General features: G+C 42.8%; 1 protein-coding gene across 1 annotated transcript; it reads left to right on the forward strand.

Moving 5' to 3' along the window:
• The first annotated feature begins 1353 nt into the window (after window positions 1-1353).
• LOC141791022 (uncharacterized) lies at window positions 1354-6787 on the forward strand. The gene is made up of 2 exons (XM_074671204.1): window positions 1354-1468; window positions 5750-6787. The coding sequence occupies exon 2, from the start codon at window positions 5770-5772 to the stop codon at window positions 6448-6450; it is 681 nt and encodes a 226-aa protein (XP_074527305.1). The 5' UTR covers window positions 1354-1468; window positions 5750-5769; the 3' UTR covers window positions 6451-6787.
• Window positions 6788-17679: the final 10892 nt, after the last annotated feature.

Below are 17679 nucleotides of genomic sequence, written 5' to 3' on the forward strand. Positions count from 1 at the left end.
CAGGGAATATGGCCACGGACTGTCCGTTTAACTTCAGCGGAGCCTGGGTTCGGGCTCGGCGCAATACCTCCACGCAGTCCTGGTAGTAATGGAGCTTCGCTATGATGGCACGCGGCTTCCCTCCAGGACGCCGTGGGACAAGGCTCCTGTGTGCGCGATCAATGAGGACATTCTTGTCCATGTGCAGGACTTCTCTCAGTAACCGGGTCACAGCCGTAGAGGTACTTGAATCTGGGGTCTCTGGAACGCCTAAAATGCGAATATTGCACCTTCTCATTCTACCTTCCAGGTCATCGCATTTATTTTTCAGATCAGTCATCTCTTTCTTCAGGACAGTTACTGTGGTTTGTAGAGTGGTCACTTCGTCACTCCAAGTGGACAGTCCGTTCTCAAGATCCCTCACCGTGGTCTTGACTTCCTCAATTTCTTTCCGCGTCGCTTCCTTGCAGTTAGCGATCTCCTCCTTCACCTCCCGCAACTGCGTCTTAATGTCGTCAAAATCTTCAGCGAGTGCCTTCTTTAACTCCTCCTTCAGTACCCCAGCAATATCCTTCTTGATAGACAAGAGAAGCTCCGACTTTAACTCCGCGGTGTCCATCTCGCTCTGATTGAGCTGTTCCTTCGCGCGGGGACTAGCGTTAGTATTAGCATTGGAGCTACTTGGGCTAGCCGCTGCTTTCGGGGTCTTCGGATTACTCTCGTCTGGGGATGAGCCGGGCCTAGTCGTCGCTGATCCGTGATATTTATATTTCCTCAGACTCGACGCCATTTCACCAAAAAAAAAATGAAAACGTTGGAAATATTGGTATCTTATGAACGTTCTTCAGTTGTCTATATATTCAAGCAGGCTGTAAAAATGTACTTTATGAAACTTAAAAATCGTAATTAGCGGGAGCCTCCAAAAACAGGACTTACTCCATGGTCTGCTCAGTAGCGCCCCCCAAATCTCAAAAAATTTTGGTGGAGAAGTTTGAGTTTTAGGGGCAGGTTGTTGTTTTAGAAACAACATTTTAACATTTTCCCCTGGGTTTTACAGTTTTTTTTCTCATGTAATCTTGCCCAATTATTCCCCTTCTCTTTTAACAGCAGAGGTATCCCTATGATTAATGCCTCATTTTAGGTGTTGTAGTAAGTGATTGTGTCCAGGTGTGAAAACGCGCAGCTCCCTGAATGTGAAGGTCATCCTACTTGTACAAAAAAAACACATGTTCAGCAAAATCCCAAATAACAAAATCAGCAATCAGTGAAGCATCCTGAGACTGCCTCCCTGCTCGCTGTGAGCGGTTGTAGTTTACAGGATGGGGGAGGGTGTGTGGAGAGTGTGTGTTTGTAGACGTTCAGAGGGAGGAGAAATCAGTTTCACCAGCTGTACTACGGATCAGAGGGACGCACGCTGGGTCATCCCACCCCTGCCATGTGATTTTCATTACAGCAACTCTGGGAAGAGTTCAGCCGTGGAAGGTTGGAGGTAAACCCTTTTTTAATTCTCAAGTTTTTGTTTTTTACTGGTTTTTATTCCATCTATGATTGCTGCAGGCTTGCTCCTGTGATGTGTGGTTTTTGTTTACTGGTGTGAAGGGTGAACTTCGGTACATGGGAGCTTTATTAATGGACATATTGTGCTCCTTAAAACCGCTCCAGATATTTTCTCATTCTTTACGAAAGAAATGATTTGATTGGATGCTCTACCTTGTGGTGCATACAGATTTTTATGGTATATAGCTGAATTATCTGCAGATTGTTATTTTTTTTTAGAGTTTGAACATTATTTATAAGACTCTACAGGAATCATTGTGTTTCATCATTGTTATGACATTTTAAAACCTTTTTTTTTTTTTTACAAATTGAAACTGTTTTTAACCTTCCTGACTATCCTGCTCTGACAAAAACAGCCCCAATAATGCCATAAATGTGTTCAGATTCAATCTATTTTTCCTCCATTGTTCCTCAGTCACCATCATGATCTGCAGAGCAGCACACTGGTGCTTGTGTTAACATGTACATTACCGTTATTATTCATTTATAGAGTCCCGATTCTGTCATGCACATGATCCAGTCAAGTGTAAGAGGGTCAGTCAGCCGAGCTTCTGTGCCAACAGTAGTGAATTTAGCATGGAGAGGTGTAAAGAGGGGGGATCCTGCTTCTCTGTCCTGGCCCTGATGTTAACATGAATGTTATATACCTGACACAGTTGACATCAAGTTTCAGAAATGCTCCCCTCAGCTGTAGCGCTGTCAGTATGTTTCTGCAGAAATAGATTTCTACACTGTACCTTCAAAACACCTGAAAGTCTGACCAATCCTGTTTGAAGCCTCTCATAGAGACGCGCTGATCACTTTATCTCAAATCTCTGTGAGGCTGGAGGGTGTGTGTGAGTCTTTGAAAGAGTCTTTGAAAGAGATGAAACTCACACACACACACACACACACACACACTCACACACACACATGCGCCGTCCTTGGTTAGAGCACTTTAGAGGAGTTCATCCGTCTCCTTCTTCAAAGAGCCGCTCCTCTGGGAATTGAAGTTATTTTTTGCTTCTTTTAAAAGAACCAGCTTCATTTATTTATTCACAGAGGCCAAAACTGAATGACAGCTCATTCTCTCTAACAACAACTCCACTGCTCATACTACTACCTGTCCCAGATGTTGTTCTGTGGATTATGTAAATAATGTTTAAACTGCAGCTGCAGGATTGTGCAGTTGTGGATGACTGAGATGAATAACACAAATCATCCTCTCCATCACAGACAGTCTATTCTGTTATGATGCATTATACAGCTGAGACTAAATAAGGAAAACTTTATTAAACAAATTGAGTTAACATTCTCTGTGATGACAGGAATGTGCTGGAAAAGCGATGAGCCTCAGTTTGTCACTGTCCCTGATGTCATCTTTTGGAGACTTCCCAGTCTTTAAGATGCATTATGAGTTCAAATATAGGTTAAATATTCTCTTTTTCAGTTTTTTGATTTGTGATTGTATGTTGTACAACCCCTTTTCCAAAATAGTTCAGACTGTTTTTAAAATCTTGATAAAAAAGCATTTGATGGTCAATCATTCAAAACCTTCATTTAATTCAAAAAGTCAAACATATCAAATGTTGGGACAGATAGATGATACAGTATATGCCATAATGGACGTCCGCTTGCTCGGCTCGAAGTGAGGTCTCCACAAAAACTGCTCCCCCTGGTGACTGGCTGCAGTATAGGTTTAAAAACACGGCTTCCCAGTCATTCCAGATGGGCTGTGGTCAAACTTTAAAAAATTAATACTCCTCGTAGAAATGTTTCTCACGTCTGATTTTTGTGGTGATTTGAAGATATTATTTGGCTGTCTTGTATTCAAGTCCTCTTTTTTCTGAAAAGTTTTGTTTTCATTAGCTATACAAGGTTAAAACCGAGGCTTTACGTAACGTTTAACGATGACTGACAGCTGCCGTTCTCGTGTATTTTTTTCGGGTATTGTAAAATATGTCGGGGGGTAGAGTCAGGAAGTGATTAGAATCTTAAAAGAAAAAAAATATATATTATTTTTGTCACCCAGCTCCACTCAGATTCTCCCAGAATCCCTCACAGTCTCTACTGCAAAGACTCTGGCTGCAATTTCTGCCAATGGCTGCGGTATTTTGGCTTCAAAACTGTACAATGATAAATGGCGGAGCCACACTGTCCACTCTATATACAGTCTATGGTATATGTTCATTTATGATTTAATGCAAGCATCATTTTTTTAAAGCAGTTGTTGTGTATCAACTCTTCTTTCAACAACACTCTGTAAACTGATTTCAGCTGCTCAGCAATTCAGCTTCTCCATAATTCTATTTCATGATGAACCAAATGTTTTTGATAACTGCCAAGTCAGGAGTGAAGTCAGGCCAGTTTAGCACCCAGACTCTTCTACTACAGAGCCATGCTTTTGTTTGATTCTACAATTATACTACCGTTTTGTCAAAGCGACATAAACAAACAAGAATTTAGACTGGAGGGAAAACCTCAGTTAGTGCAACTAAGTGTTTCAAATTATTTAGCCACCAGAGGAAGTGCAGTTTTTTCCTCATCTAAGATAACGCAGCCATAGCTAACCACAACTCAAAACCAATATCAACAATATTGTTCAACCTTTAACAACATTTATTAATCAGTGCCAAATATTGACTAAAAGCAGGGTCTGAGACCTACTGATTCATTCTACCCCTGGGGACAAAGAGGAGAAGGCTCAGATTAAGGGCCTTAGTGTTCCCTGAGCAGATGAGTCTTCAGACAACTCTTAAAGTAGAAAGAGACTCTGTGGATCGTATAGAGTTAGGTAATTCATTCCACCATTTGGGCACAACAGAGGAGAAGAGTCTGGCTGGAGATTTAGAGCCACACTGGGCTGAGAGCACCAGGTGTCTAGCGCTCACAGGCAGAGCATAGTGGGTGAGGAGGAGTGTAGACCTCAAAGAGGGACCCCAGATAGGCAGGAGCCGTTCTGTAAGCCAGAAGAAGAGCTTTGAATTTGATTGTAGCTGCTACTGGAAGCCAGTGAAGAGAGATTAACAGCGAGATTAACAGTGGAGTGACATGTGCTGTTTTGGGCTGGTTAAAGACCAGATGTGCTGCTGCATTCTGGGTAATCTGCAGAGGTTTAAATAGACATGCAGGGAGGCCTGCTAGGAGAGAGTTACTGGAGTTGATATGTGAAATCACGAGGGCCTGAACCAGAAGATGTATGGCCTGTTGTGTCAAGTTAAAATATATAAGAGTTTCCCTGAAAAAGGCATTTTCTGGATGTCAGCATGTTGATCCATAAGTCATTCCCAGGGTGCTTTCCTACCTTTGAGGAAAAGACAATTTTATAAGTGATGCAGTGATTTCCACTACAGAGTTGTGTTTGTCTCATAGATTTTTTTGATGTTCTTTGCTGCAGATCATGAAATTCCCAAATCCTTTGCAATTAGACACTCAGAAACATTACTGTGAAATTGTTGAACTATTATCATTGTAATTTTTCACTTCACTTTTCATCATTTACTTCAGATTTTCTGAATGAGAGGTATGACACTAATTGCTATGTGTCTACTGCTAGAAACTGATCAATACACAACTTTCAGTGTCGTGCTGTCTTTGTCACAACTTTTTAAATTTCTAAATGAAATGTAGAGTTAAAATGATATACAAATAAAACATCAAAAATCTGTTCCTATGAAAATTTAATACAGTGTCCCAACTTTGGAATTGGGCTGTAAAGTAATCTGTTAACACTAACCTCATCTGTAAGATGCATTAATTATCCTGTAAACATGCTACACTCAGGTGTGCCATGGTGTCTGGACAAAATAAATATGTTTGGTAAAAAAAAAAAAAAAAAAACCTTAAGTTTAAAGAAACACCATCAGACATAATTTTACATTTTTCAAAATTGAATAGGTCATATTTATCTACAGATATTACACAAGCTTCTTGAGGTGAGAAAATGGTCAAGCAAAGTCAAATAAAAACATGTATAATAGTTGTGTCTTATTAAACATATTATGAATGATGTTTTTCCACATTATTGAAAATTGATTAAACTTAATCAGTTCATGAACCGTGAAAAAAAAATAAAAAATAAAAAAAATAAAAATTTATTCTACATTTCACAAGTGCTAGTGGTACCATTGTCGTGCTGTCTTCTGTGGTAGCAAGAAAAATGGATCTGTTTGACTTTTTGTATCTTTTTATTTGTTGGAAAGTGAAAAATTAACTGCTTCTTTTTTCATCTCAGTGCAGCAAAAGAGTTATTACATGAAGAAGCAAGGACGAGGAGACACTGCCAGCATCCCCCTCTCCTCACCAGCAGGGAGCAGCAGTGTTCAGGTCTACCATGAGAACCAGAAGGTGGCTTTCAAGATCTATCCTGAGAATGGTCATGTCACAGAGAACGGCTCTCAGTCCAGGAGGGAAAAGGTCAGCAGCCGAGATGACACAGGCAAGATGTCCTGTGTGCCTGACATCCTGTCTCACAGTCAGGACCAGAGGCACAGCATGAAGGAGGAAGGCTTCCAGAAAAACTCCTTCTGGATGATGGATTCAAACAGCCAGGCCTACTCAGGACAGGAAGACAACTCCACAGACCAACACGAGACCCTGACAGAGACCTCGACTCTGACCTTTGTGGATGCCCACACCACAGATGAATCGACAGAGAACCACAGCCTCCACGGCGTGGAGATGGTTTACCTCAAGGAGTTTGTGCTGATCGATGATGATGATGATGGAGACATGTCGCTGAGAGAGAAAACTGTGACAGACTTGTCGGTTATGGGTGGAAAAGCAGCTGAACTAGTGTGTGGGAGGTTGTTGTCAACTTCCAGTGGCTCAGTGTCTGAATACAAGGAGGAATCCTCAGCTCCTGAAGCACCTCCACCTGAGGAGGTGGAGCCTGAACAGGAAAGGAAACGCTGCTGTCGCTGCTCTGTTTCATGACCAGGAGGGTCAAGATGTTCACTCTGATAAAAAACTCATTACTACACATTGAGCCTATATCTGTTTCTTTTTATATTTGTATGTTTTCATATCCAGGCATGTTTAAGTTGAAAAACCATTGTTATAAAAATAAGATGCTCCTTACCAAAATTACAAAAGTGTTTTCTGGACAGAAACTGTTTGCAGAACTTTGAAATGTATGTTGTATCTTTCATGTTGTTGGAGCACTAAAATCAAGCTGACAACCCAATCACATTAAACTCAGTTCAACATATTTTCAATCAGATATCGCCACTAAAAAAGTGCTCTACCAAACGGCTGAGCAGCAGGTGAAAGGGTTAACATCTTAAAAGGTAAATCATAATCCTTTGGAAAAACAACTATCATATAAATGTTGTTTTAACCATTTTGATACTAACAAAATGCATGTTTGCCAAATGTATGATCTTAATGACGGCGTTTGTGATAATTCACCAAGGTCTAGAGAGATCAGGTGCTACCAACAATAAAGATTTCCTAAGAACAAAGTCAAGTCTTTCAACTCTTCAGTTTTTTTTTATTTTTATTTTTTTATTTGTGTGAAAATTATGCTAGGAAAGTTTCTTGACCTATGAAAGATCTTCAATTTATATATATATATATATATATATATATATATATATATATATATATATATATATATATATATATATATATATATATATATATATATATAGAATAGAATAGAATAGAATAGAAAATACTTTATTTATCCCCGAGGGGAAATTCAGGAGTCAACGCAGCATTTAAGAAAACAACAGTAAGAAAGAGTATAGAAAGTGCAAAAAGGTCCATGAGAAATTAGATGACGACTTCCCGTCCACCACTCGTCCACCACTCTCCAGCCCAGTCAGTCACCACCTCCACAGGGTCCAGGACTGAGCCTCCCCAGCAGTCTGTTCAGTCTCTGTCTCCTGGATCCTGTCTGCTCACAGCAGGTGAAGCTCCTCCAATGTGGCGCCGGCGTCTGATGTCAGCTCCGTCAGCCACATCCGTGAACAGCACGATGCCGCTGGGTTAGCACAGCTAGCTCGTCCATCCCCCGGAGCTGGATCCCACGTTCCCAACAAGGATGGATGGAAGGACAGGTCCACGTCGTCACCTCCCAGCTCACATCTGAGAACCAGCACGTCATCCTCACTTCCTCCTCCTCAGCTCGAGGGAAATCATCAAGCCCTACACTAGTTAGCATTGGCATGCTACAGGCTGCTAACAGCTGAGTTCGCATGTAAACAATGCAGCCATGGTTACATGTAGGATCTCCAGACAAACACAGGAGAAAAGTAGTCAAAAATATCACCGAAGCCACAAAAAGTTTGGTGTCCGTGACCGACAATGAACCATACAAAGTGATGATCCACTCCAAATACAAAGATTACAAAAAAGAGACAAAAAAAATTACAATAAACGGACAAAGACGAGAGAGCTGCTGCAACAGGCAGCTACTTGGGTAGCGCCTAGCAACGGAAAAGGAATAAAAAAATAAATAAATTAAAAAAAAAAAATATATATATATATATATATATATATATATATATATATATATATATATATATATATATATATATATATATATATATATATACATATATATCCTGCACTTAATGGCAGCATCTGCAGTCGAATAAAAGGTAGAGGTGTAGGAATCTCCTTTTAAATGAAATATCAACTTTTACAGGAATGAACCTGCTTAACTTTCACCTATGGGCCTCTATTTATGTGTGTTAGTGTCTGTGTCTGCTCTTCTGATAGCCTAGCTTAAGGCTAAAATAACAAGTTCATTTCCATAAATATTTGACTTTTTTCTCAAAAATTAATGAGATTATACATGTAAATTTGTGACTTTGCTCTTGTTACTTTGTAAATTTATTAATCAAATGGATAAACATTCATTCATTTTTTTTTTACCTTCCTAAAATCATTTTTTCGAATGATTGTTCTCATTCAAATTTGAAAAACAACAACACAGACTGTCCTTCTGTCTTGGACCACTGTGATGTCATAGAGTGGTGATGTCATAGAGTGCTTTGTATGAACTAATCTCAGAACCTCAGATTAGAATCTTCATTTCACTCACACTCGAGCAAGAGACAGAGCCACATTTGCAAATCAGAGCATCCAAAATCATTTCCACGATGGAAACAACTGTTCAAGCAACAAAAAGGAACGCCAGAAAAGGCAGAAACAAGAAACAAAACAACGTCGTCTCCAACCCAACGACTCAGACATCTTACACTGAGCTCAGACCCATCGACCTGGTTGAGGAGGAGTTGGACGAATTTTACTTTGAGAGCAGGATCTCAAAGAAAAAGAAGAACAAAAGGCAAGGAGAGGTCAACTTGGCTTCGTCCTTTCCATTCCTGCTCAGGGATTATACTCAGGAGGAACTGGAAGCAGAGGGGTGCCGAAAATGGACAGGAAACTCTGCGGCGCCACCAACACCAACGCCTGCAGAGTCTAACCCACTGCCTGAAAGCAAGCCTGTACCCCAACCTGGACCCCAGCCAGGACCCCAACCTGGACCCCAACCTGGACCCCAACCTGGACCCCAGCCAGGACCCCAGCCAGGACCCAAGCCAGCACCACAGCCTGGTCAAAACCCCGAACAACCACAGCCAGCAGGAACTCTCAAACAAACAGTTTCTCCAGTAAAAATGTCATTCAGTGCAGTGGTTTCTGGGAAAAACAAGGTCAATGAAAAGAAACCTTTGACCAAGCCCGACATCAAACATCAGGAGTCCAAACAGGCTGTGATACAGATCCCTGAGCTGGACTCTCACAGCCTCATCAGCAAAAGGGACCAGGTCTCAAAACTTGAGGAGGAAAAGTTGGCTCTGCTTCATGAGGTAGAGCAGCTTAAACAACAGCTCGAAAACCATGAAGCCTCAACCAGAGAAACAAGCACAGAGATGGAAAAACTCAGAGGAAACCTTGAAGCTGAGAAGCAGAGGTGCAGAGAAACAGAAGACAGCCTGGCCCTGCAAACAGAGGAGACCAACAAGCTGAAAGCTCATCTGTCCCAGGTTGTCGGAAACATTCAAAACAACGCACAGCTGTGGGCACAAGAGAGGTTTTTCCTCTGTGGAGAGATCAATCGGCTTCATGCTTTTCTGCAGCAGACAAAGTTAGCTGAGTCCAGCTCCAATCTACCTGGGGAGGCTCAGAATGAAACTATCTCAGAGCAAGCACACATCACGGCTCCAGAGGATCAGTCAACAGACCAGGAGAGGTCCCATCATGAGACAGAGAGGGAGGAAACCTGTGAACTGAGGGCTGCCCTGCACCAGGCCCAAGAAGACCTGGAAAATCAGAAAAAACAGCTGGAGGAGGAAAGATCACATCGTCGCTCAGAACAAGAGGAAACCTCCAAGCTTAAAGCCTCTTTGTGCCAGGCTCAAGAAGACCTGGAAAATCAGAAGAAGCAGCTGGAGGATGAAAGATCACACCGTCGATCAGAACAAGAGGAAACCTCCAAGCTTAAAGCCTCTTTGTGCCAGGCTCAAGAGCATCTGGAATCTCAGAGGCAGCTGGTTGAAAAGGAAAGATCCCATCGGCGGTCAGAGCAGGAGGAGACCAGTGGGTTGAAGGCTGCCCTGCATCAGGCCCAAGAGGAGCTGAAGAATCAGAGGCAGCGGTGGGAGGAGGAAAGATCTGGTCTCCTGGAACAACAGAGGGAGACCACCTCCAGAATGACGGCTGCTTTGAAACAAGCCCATGAGGAAACAAACAGGCAGAGGTTGCAGTGGGAGAAAGAAAGATTTCATCTCCTGGAAAAACAGATTGAGGAGATGAAGAAGATCCACGCCACACAGAACCAGGCTCAAGAGAACATGGACAGACTCCAGCGTCTGTGGGATCAACAAAGATCACATCTCCTGTCTGCACAAGTAACAGAAGCAGACAGGATGAAGAGCGCCCTCTGCCAGGCCAGAGAGGACCTGGAGACCTACAGACACCAGTGGGAAGAGGAAAGATCAAACCTCATTGCAAAGCACAGAGAGGACACTCACAGGATGTCAGAAGAGCTCAGACAGGCCAAGGTGGAGCTGACGACCCAGAAGTCCCAGTGGGAAATTGTCAGGTCACAGCTCCTGGTAGAGCAGAGAGAAACCTGCAGGTTGAAGGCCTCTCTTCAACAAGTGCAAGAAGATCTGGCACTACAGCAGGACCAGTGGCAGCAGGAGAAGGCCACTCTGCTGGAGTCTATTAACAACCCCCAGCAGACTCCTTTGGGGGAGGAGGAAGAGGAGGAAGAAGAGGTGAGACCAGCGACCTCTGTGATTGACACTCTTGCAGTCCTTGATGGTCAAATAGAGGAGGTGGCCCAAAGAAGACCAAAGAAATCTTTGAGGAAAAGGTTCCTGGGCCTTTTTAGAAGAAACAGAGGAACCTCTAGTGATGGCCAGTGACCTCCTCACAAAAGACCAGTCAGCCCTCCTGAAGCCCCCCTGAGCCCCCTTTAAAACCCCTTTGAAACCCCCTATGTTCCCCCATTGTTGCTCCTTTCAACTGTGTTTATTGTAATGCCTGTGTTTCATTGAGTGTGTAAACACTTGATCAGTCACAGACAACATTACGATAATTCCCATTCCCTTTAAATGTTTTAAATGTTTGTAAGTGTGTGTTCAGCAAATAAAAAAAAAAAGAATTAAAAAAAAAATAATTAAAAAACAAAACAATAATTCTGCTTAAAAATATGATTTTTAACTTTACAGAGTGTGTAACGTAACAAATGCTGTTAAAGCATTGTTGATCTTTTAACTGTTTATGTTGTATTTCCTACTGTTGCTCATCTTGATGTGATTGTTTTGTATTAAGGTTTGTGTGTGTGTGTGTGTGTGTGTGTGTGTGTGTGTGTGTGTGTGTGTGTGTGTGTGTGTGTGTGTGTGTGTGTGTGTGTGTGTGTGTGTGTGGTTGAGGATGCTTTAAAAAAGCCATGTCAGCATCAATATGACTTTAAATCAGAATAACAACATTACCAGAATGATCTGCTCGGTTTAGAAATGTATTGATGAAGAAACTGAATGTCACTTTTTCTAAACAAGGTGCACCAGAAATGACTCATTCATTCATCCATTTAACCTTTAGTTATTCTCGAACTAAGACACTGAGGTTTCACTTGTTTTCAGTGTTGTTGAAAGTATTGATGTGACGTGTAGGAAACATTTCAGAAGATCATTTTTTAAGAATAGCTAAAGGTGATGTGACATTTCGACAGCAGTGTTAACAGTCCTTGTTTACTCAATCCCAACCATAAAGGTAAAATATTACAGTCTTTTTTTTCTCTTGGCCTCCATACAGCTGCTAAATATGAAGACAGAGATTTATTTTTAATGAACTATTTAACTTTTGGTGTGAGATCAGAAATAAAATACGATGATTTCTACTGTAATATAAATCCACGTCTTTTTTAAAGTTTTTCCAGTCAGATCCTGAAGTCTCTGCCTGAATTTGTTGTTTTTTGTTGTTTCCATAGTTATGTTTATGATCTACTGGGTCTCTCCTTTCAGGCTGTTTCCTTCTCACATTTATCACATGTCATTCATGATCATGATTCCATTATTCAGCTGGTGTTATAAATATTTGTGTATGAAATGTTTCAAAATGCTAAAAAAAAAACTTTAAAATGAGAGGTTAGATTTGTCTCCACTGTTTGCACAACAGACTTGTTTGTACAATATAAGACCATGATTACATGTAGGATCCCCTAACACACATTGGAACAAAAATAGTAAAAAAACTAAGGACGTCGCCACAAAAGATAAAAAAAGAGTAGAAAAAGAACAAAGAAAAGGGAGATGTCTCCTGTTCAAGACATCTTTATACTGGATACGACGCGCAGAGGTTAAGTATTTATCAGTACAGTCACAGAGTACTGGGGTTTGAAATGTGACATTAAGCAAACGTTGTAGCAGCCGGCTACATGTTAGCCTGGTGCTCCGACGTATGTGAAGGCTAATGCGACAAGTTAACGCTGTCAGTTTTTAAGTAGTTTAGTAGCCGGTCAAACTTAGACCACCCGAACCCCCGACCCATGTTCCCGGAGGTCTCCCTGGGGATAATGAAGGGGTGGAGGAAAGAGAGGAGCACAGAGAACTTCCATCTTTTCCCTGGCTCTGCCCCTGCCCCACTCTTTCCTCCTCTCTATCAGGCTCAAAACTCCGCTGAGGAAAACACAGTCGGACTCAGTGATAGCCCGTGCAGGCAGATCCAGCTGGAAACTAATGTTTACAGAACTTACATTCAAAACCTGTCTCCTCAGAGACTTTCAACAAAGCCTGCTCCTGTTTTTTTGGTCTCTGTAGAGTACACACGTTGTATCGTTTAACTCTGGATGATGACACACCGCACAGATTGTTTTCTCCTCCATCCTCCGGCGGAGTTGGAGCCGGAGCAGGCGGCAGTTGCCCCCCAACGTCGTCAAAACAATGACGTCGTGGGGGAATATTTTGAACTCGAGCGAATTCGCGTCTACCGCCTAAACGCGTGAACGCTCCAAACGCGCGAATCGCGCTGCCCGAGGCAAATCGGCGGCTAAACGCGTCTTTGCATTGACTTTGTATGTAATCGCGCCGCAAATTCGCGTTTGGTGTGGCCACACCATAAGAAGACACCCAGGGAAAATAATCGAAATCCTGATGAATCATTCTAAAAAAACGCCCTAAAAAAATCTTATACTGAGGTTACTTTTTGCTATGTGCATGCATTTGAGAATAAAAAGGTTATGATGATAGCAGACCTTGTGAGAATGATCAAATTTTGATGTATAATTTCAAAATGGTAGCCCTTTAAAGTCAAGAAACTGAGCTTTCAGCTTCTTATTTCAGAATAGCATAAAAAGGTTAGAATTAATAATCAATCAACTATTTCACCTCAGAAGAATAGCAGACCTTGTGAGGAAGACAGCCAGTAAAAATGATGTATAATTTCAAAATCGGAGCCCTTTGAGGTCTAAAACTGAGCTAATTTTTGTCATGAACATATTCCAGAATAAAAAGGTAAAAAAAAAAATCAATTAACCATTCCACTTCAGGATGATAGCAGACCTTGTAAGAAAGACAGCAAGTGAAAATGATCCAATTCTCCAATTCTCAAAATTAGAGCACTTAAAAGTCTAATACTGAGCTGAGTTATTTCAGAATAGCATAAAGAGGTCAAGACTAATAATCAATCAACCATTCCACTTCAAGATAATAGCAGACCTTGTGAGGAAGACAGCAAGTAAAAATGATGAGGTCTCCTATCATCCTGAAGTTAAATGGTTGATTCATCATTTGTTTAGGCCTTTGTATTCTTGAATATGTACATAACAAAAAGTTTGCTTAATTTTGAAATGATAAATCCAAATTGGATCATTTTTATTCTGTGTAATCCTGACAAAATTTGCTTTCATCCTGAAGAGGAATCGTTGGTCGATTGTTTGTTTTGACCTTTTTATTCTGGAATATGTACATAGCAAAAAATTACCTTAGTGTTAGACTTCCAAGGGCTTCTACTTTGAAATAATGCATCAGAATTGTATCATTTGCACTGAATGTTATCCTGAGAAGGTCTACTATCTCTTGAAGTGAAGTGGTGGATTTATTTCTTTAAATAGGCATTTGATCCTAGTCTGAATATAAGCGCAGATCTGAAGCTTTTATTTTGAAATCACATGTAGTCCATCCATCTTCTGCCACTGTGGCAGGGGCAGCAGCCTAAGCAGGGCAACCCAGACTTCTCTCTTCCTAGCTACTTCGTCCAGCTCTTCTCTTGTTCTTTCAGTCACTACCCAAAGCTCATGACCATAGGTGAGGGTGGGAACAAAGATCGACCGGTAAACAGAGAGCTTTGCCTTCCAGCTCAGCTCCCTCTTCACCATGACAGACCTGTGCAGAGCCTGCATTACTGCAGACTCTGCACCGATCCGCCTGTCGATCTCTCGCTCCATCCTTCCATCACTCGTGAACAAGACCCCGAGATACTTAAACTCCTCCACTTGGGGCAGGATCTCATCCCCAACCCAGAGAGGGCACTCCACCCTTTTCTGACTGAGGACCATGGACTCAGATTTGGAGGTGCTGATTGTCATCCAAGCCTCTTCACACACTGCTGCAAACCAATCCAGAGAGAGCTGAAGGTCACAGCTTGATGAAGCCAACAGGACCACATCATCTCCAAAAAGCAGTAATCCAATCCTGAGGTCACCAAACCGGACTCCCATGCACCTTCGAGGACCCTGCTGAGGGTATAGAGCTGGTCCACAGTTCCACGGCCACAACGAAAACCACATTGCTCCTCCTGAATCCAGGGTTCGACTATCCTACGGACCCTCCTCTCCAGTACCCCCGAATAGACCTTACCAGGGAGGCTGAGGAGTGTGATCCCCCTGTAGTTGGAACACACTCTCCAATCCCCCTTCCTAAAAAGAGGGACCACCACCTTGGCCAGCTCAGATCGGCTGCCTCAACAATGGAGGCACAAAACAAAGCCCATTCGCTTACCTTCCCTGGAACACTGTTAAAGCTCTCCTGGAGGTGGGAGTTAAAGCTCCTCTGCCAGACATTCCCAGCAGACCCTCACAATACGCTTGGGTCTAACAGGTCTGACCAGCACCTTCCCTCATCACCCGAGCCAACTCACCACCAGGTAGTGATTAGTTGACAGCTCCGCCCCTCTCTTTACCTGAGTATCCAAGACATGCAGCTGCAAGTCCGACACGACTACTGAGTCAAGACGAGGACGAGCATCAAACTGCGGCCTAGGGTGTCCTGGTGCCAAGTGCACATATGGACACCCTTATGCTTAAACATGGTGTTTGTTGTGGACAATCTGTTACAAGCACAGAAATCCAACAACAAAACACCAGTCGGGTTCAGATCGGGGGGGCTGTTCCTCCCAATCACGCCCCTCCAGGTCTCACTGTCATTGCCGATGTGAGCATTGAAGTCCCCCAGTAGGACGAGGGAATCCCCAGACGGAGCACTCTCCAGCACTCCCTCCAAGGACTTCAAAAGGGTGGATACTCTGAACTGCTATTTGGACCATAGCCACAAACAACAGTCAGGATCCGTCCCCCCACCCCAAGGCGGAGGGAAGCTACCCTCTCGTCCACCGGGGTGAACTCCAATGTACAGGCACCAAGCCGGGGGGCAATGAGTATCGCCACCCCTGCCTGCTACTCTCACCATCGGCAACTCCAGAATGGAACAGAGTCCAGTCCCACTCGAGAAGGCTGGTTCTGGAGCCCTTGCTATGTGTCGAGGTGTGGTCCACTATATCTAAAGCTGCATTTCCACCAAGCAGTCCGGGTCGGTTCAGTACGGTTTGGGATGGTTTGGAACAGTTAGGTCTGATCCCGTTTGCATTTCCACAGCAAACTGTGCCCTCTCCTGGTGGGCTGCATGTAAGCCGGATGCCGTAGCTGGTAAACAATAGCAAATTAGCAAAAGAAAACGCGACACAGTAAACAAAGAGCAGGGATGGAAGACATGCAGCATTTCGTCCTCTCTGAGATTTTCATGTAACTCTCCGTTAAAAAGTGCAATCAAGCTTCGTTTCAGAGAAGTCTGTGAGCCGCAAGGAGAAATGCAGCTGCTGTCGGGGTAAGTGACGATTCTTTGGACCAATCAACGGTCTGCAGTGTGTTGCTCCACCTTCCAAGAGCGGATTGGTTCAGTCTGGCACCCATACGAAAGGGTCCCAAAAAAGTGGGACGGCTCGTCTCGGTTTTTAAGGATCCGTCCCGGGATGAGTCAGTGGAAACGCCGCTAAAAGCGCACCGTACCAAGACGAACTGACCCATACTGCTTGATCAGCAGTCAGCGGCTTAACTTCTCAACCTCGCGCACCAGCTCAGGCTCCTTCCCCACCAGGAAGTGACATTCCACATCCCTAGAGCTACCTTCTGCAGCCAAGGATCAGTCTGCCAAGGTCACTGCCTTCAGCTGCCGCCCAGCTCACACTGCACCCAACCCCTATTGCCCCTCACTCATAGGGGGACCACATCATCATTCATTTAATGTTGCATTACTTACTGACAAACTGATTGCCAAACTTTGGCGTGAGTTTTATTTTGAAGTTCCGTCAGACCTACCTTTTTACCGCAATACCCAGGATAAACGCGCACAGAAAAATGAAGTGAGGGCTAACTTGACTGCAGTAGTCAGGCTCCTGTGTCCACCATCACCAAACCTTTTTTTAGCAGAGAAGAACACCGATCTGTCTCCTCACAACTAAACTTCTTCAGCTGGCGTGGTGTCGTCATAGAGGCTTAGATGTGCCGTAAAACAATCTGGTCCTGTTTCACCCCATCATAAAGCTAAGAAATAGCATTTAGGAATACCTATATTGGTGCTGATAATTTCATTCTAAAGTGAGAATCAAAATCAGACTAGAAGGGAGACTTTTTCAAGATCACTCAGGAACTTCTCGCAGTCTTTTTTCAGTCTAATGAGACATTTTTTGCTAAAAATAAGACTTGCTTGGTAATGTCCTGTATAAAGAACCTTCAATTTCTTTTTTTCAATGGAACCAGAGCTTAAATGTTTTGTGGGAAGGAAAATGATGGGATAACACAGAACAGCTTCACTTCATTAGCAATCATGAATCTCTGGAATGCTCTGTATGAATACACTTTCGCAAGATGTGACACAGCTTGGCTAAATTTGATCCAGAATACTGTCAAAAATGACTTTTTATGAAGACTTTTATTTTATCTTGTTTTGCCTTAAGTGCATTAAGACATTCTGTTTAGTTACTTCTTACAGACTGTCTGTCCTGAGGGAAATGTGAGGGATAATCAGCCCTTGTGTGAGGAAGTGGTGAAAGTCAGACCCCATTATGGGCTGTCCTGGAGAGAAAGATAGCAGCTCACCAGACTTATCTCCCACTCCCACAGCACACCAGCTGACGCCCCCTCAATACCGACTACAGACAATGTAGACGTAGGATCTTGGGTCCATTGGACATTTCTTGACATGTTCTTGATTGAGCATCTCAGTCAGCAGGTTGAAAAAGCTTAGGCCTAATCTGTCAATATTTTTTTAAAACACCGGAGTGATGCAGTTTATATCCTCCTCAAGGCACACTGACCTGTGACTCAAATGTTGCAGGACATCCTGCGGGTTCGTTACGCCAAATATAGCTGTTATCTGACCGCAGCATGAGTATGCAGTTTTTCAGAGTAAGCTGAGAGCGTATATCTTCAAC

This window comes from Halichoeres trimaculatus, unplaced genomic scaffold (genome assembly GCF_033239565.1).
Source record: "Halichoeres trimaculatus isolate MK-OKI-2021-1 unplaced genomic scaffold, fHalTri1.1 fHalTri1_scaffold_5, whole genome shotgun sequence".
Taxonomy (NCBI): Eukaryota; Metazoa; Chordata; class Actinopteri; order Labriformes; family Labridae; genus Halichoeres; species Halichoeres trimaculatus.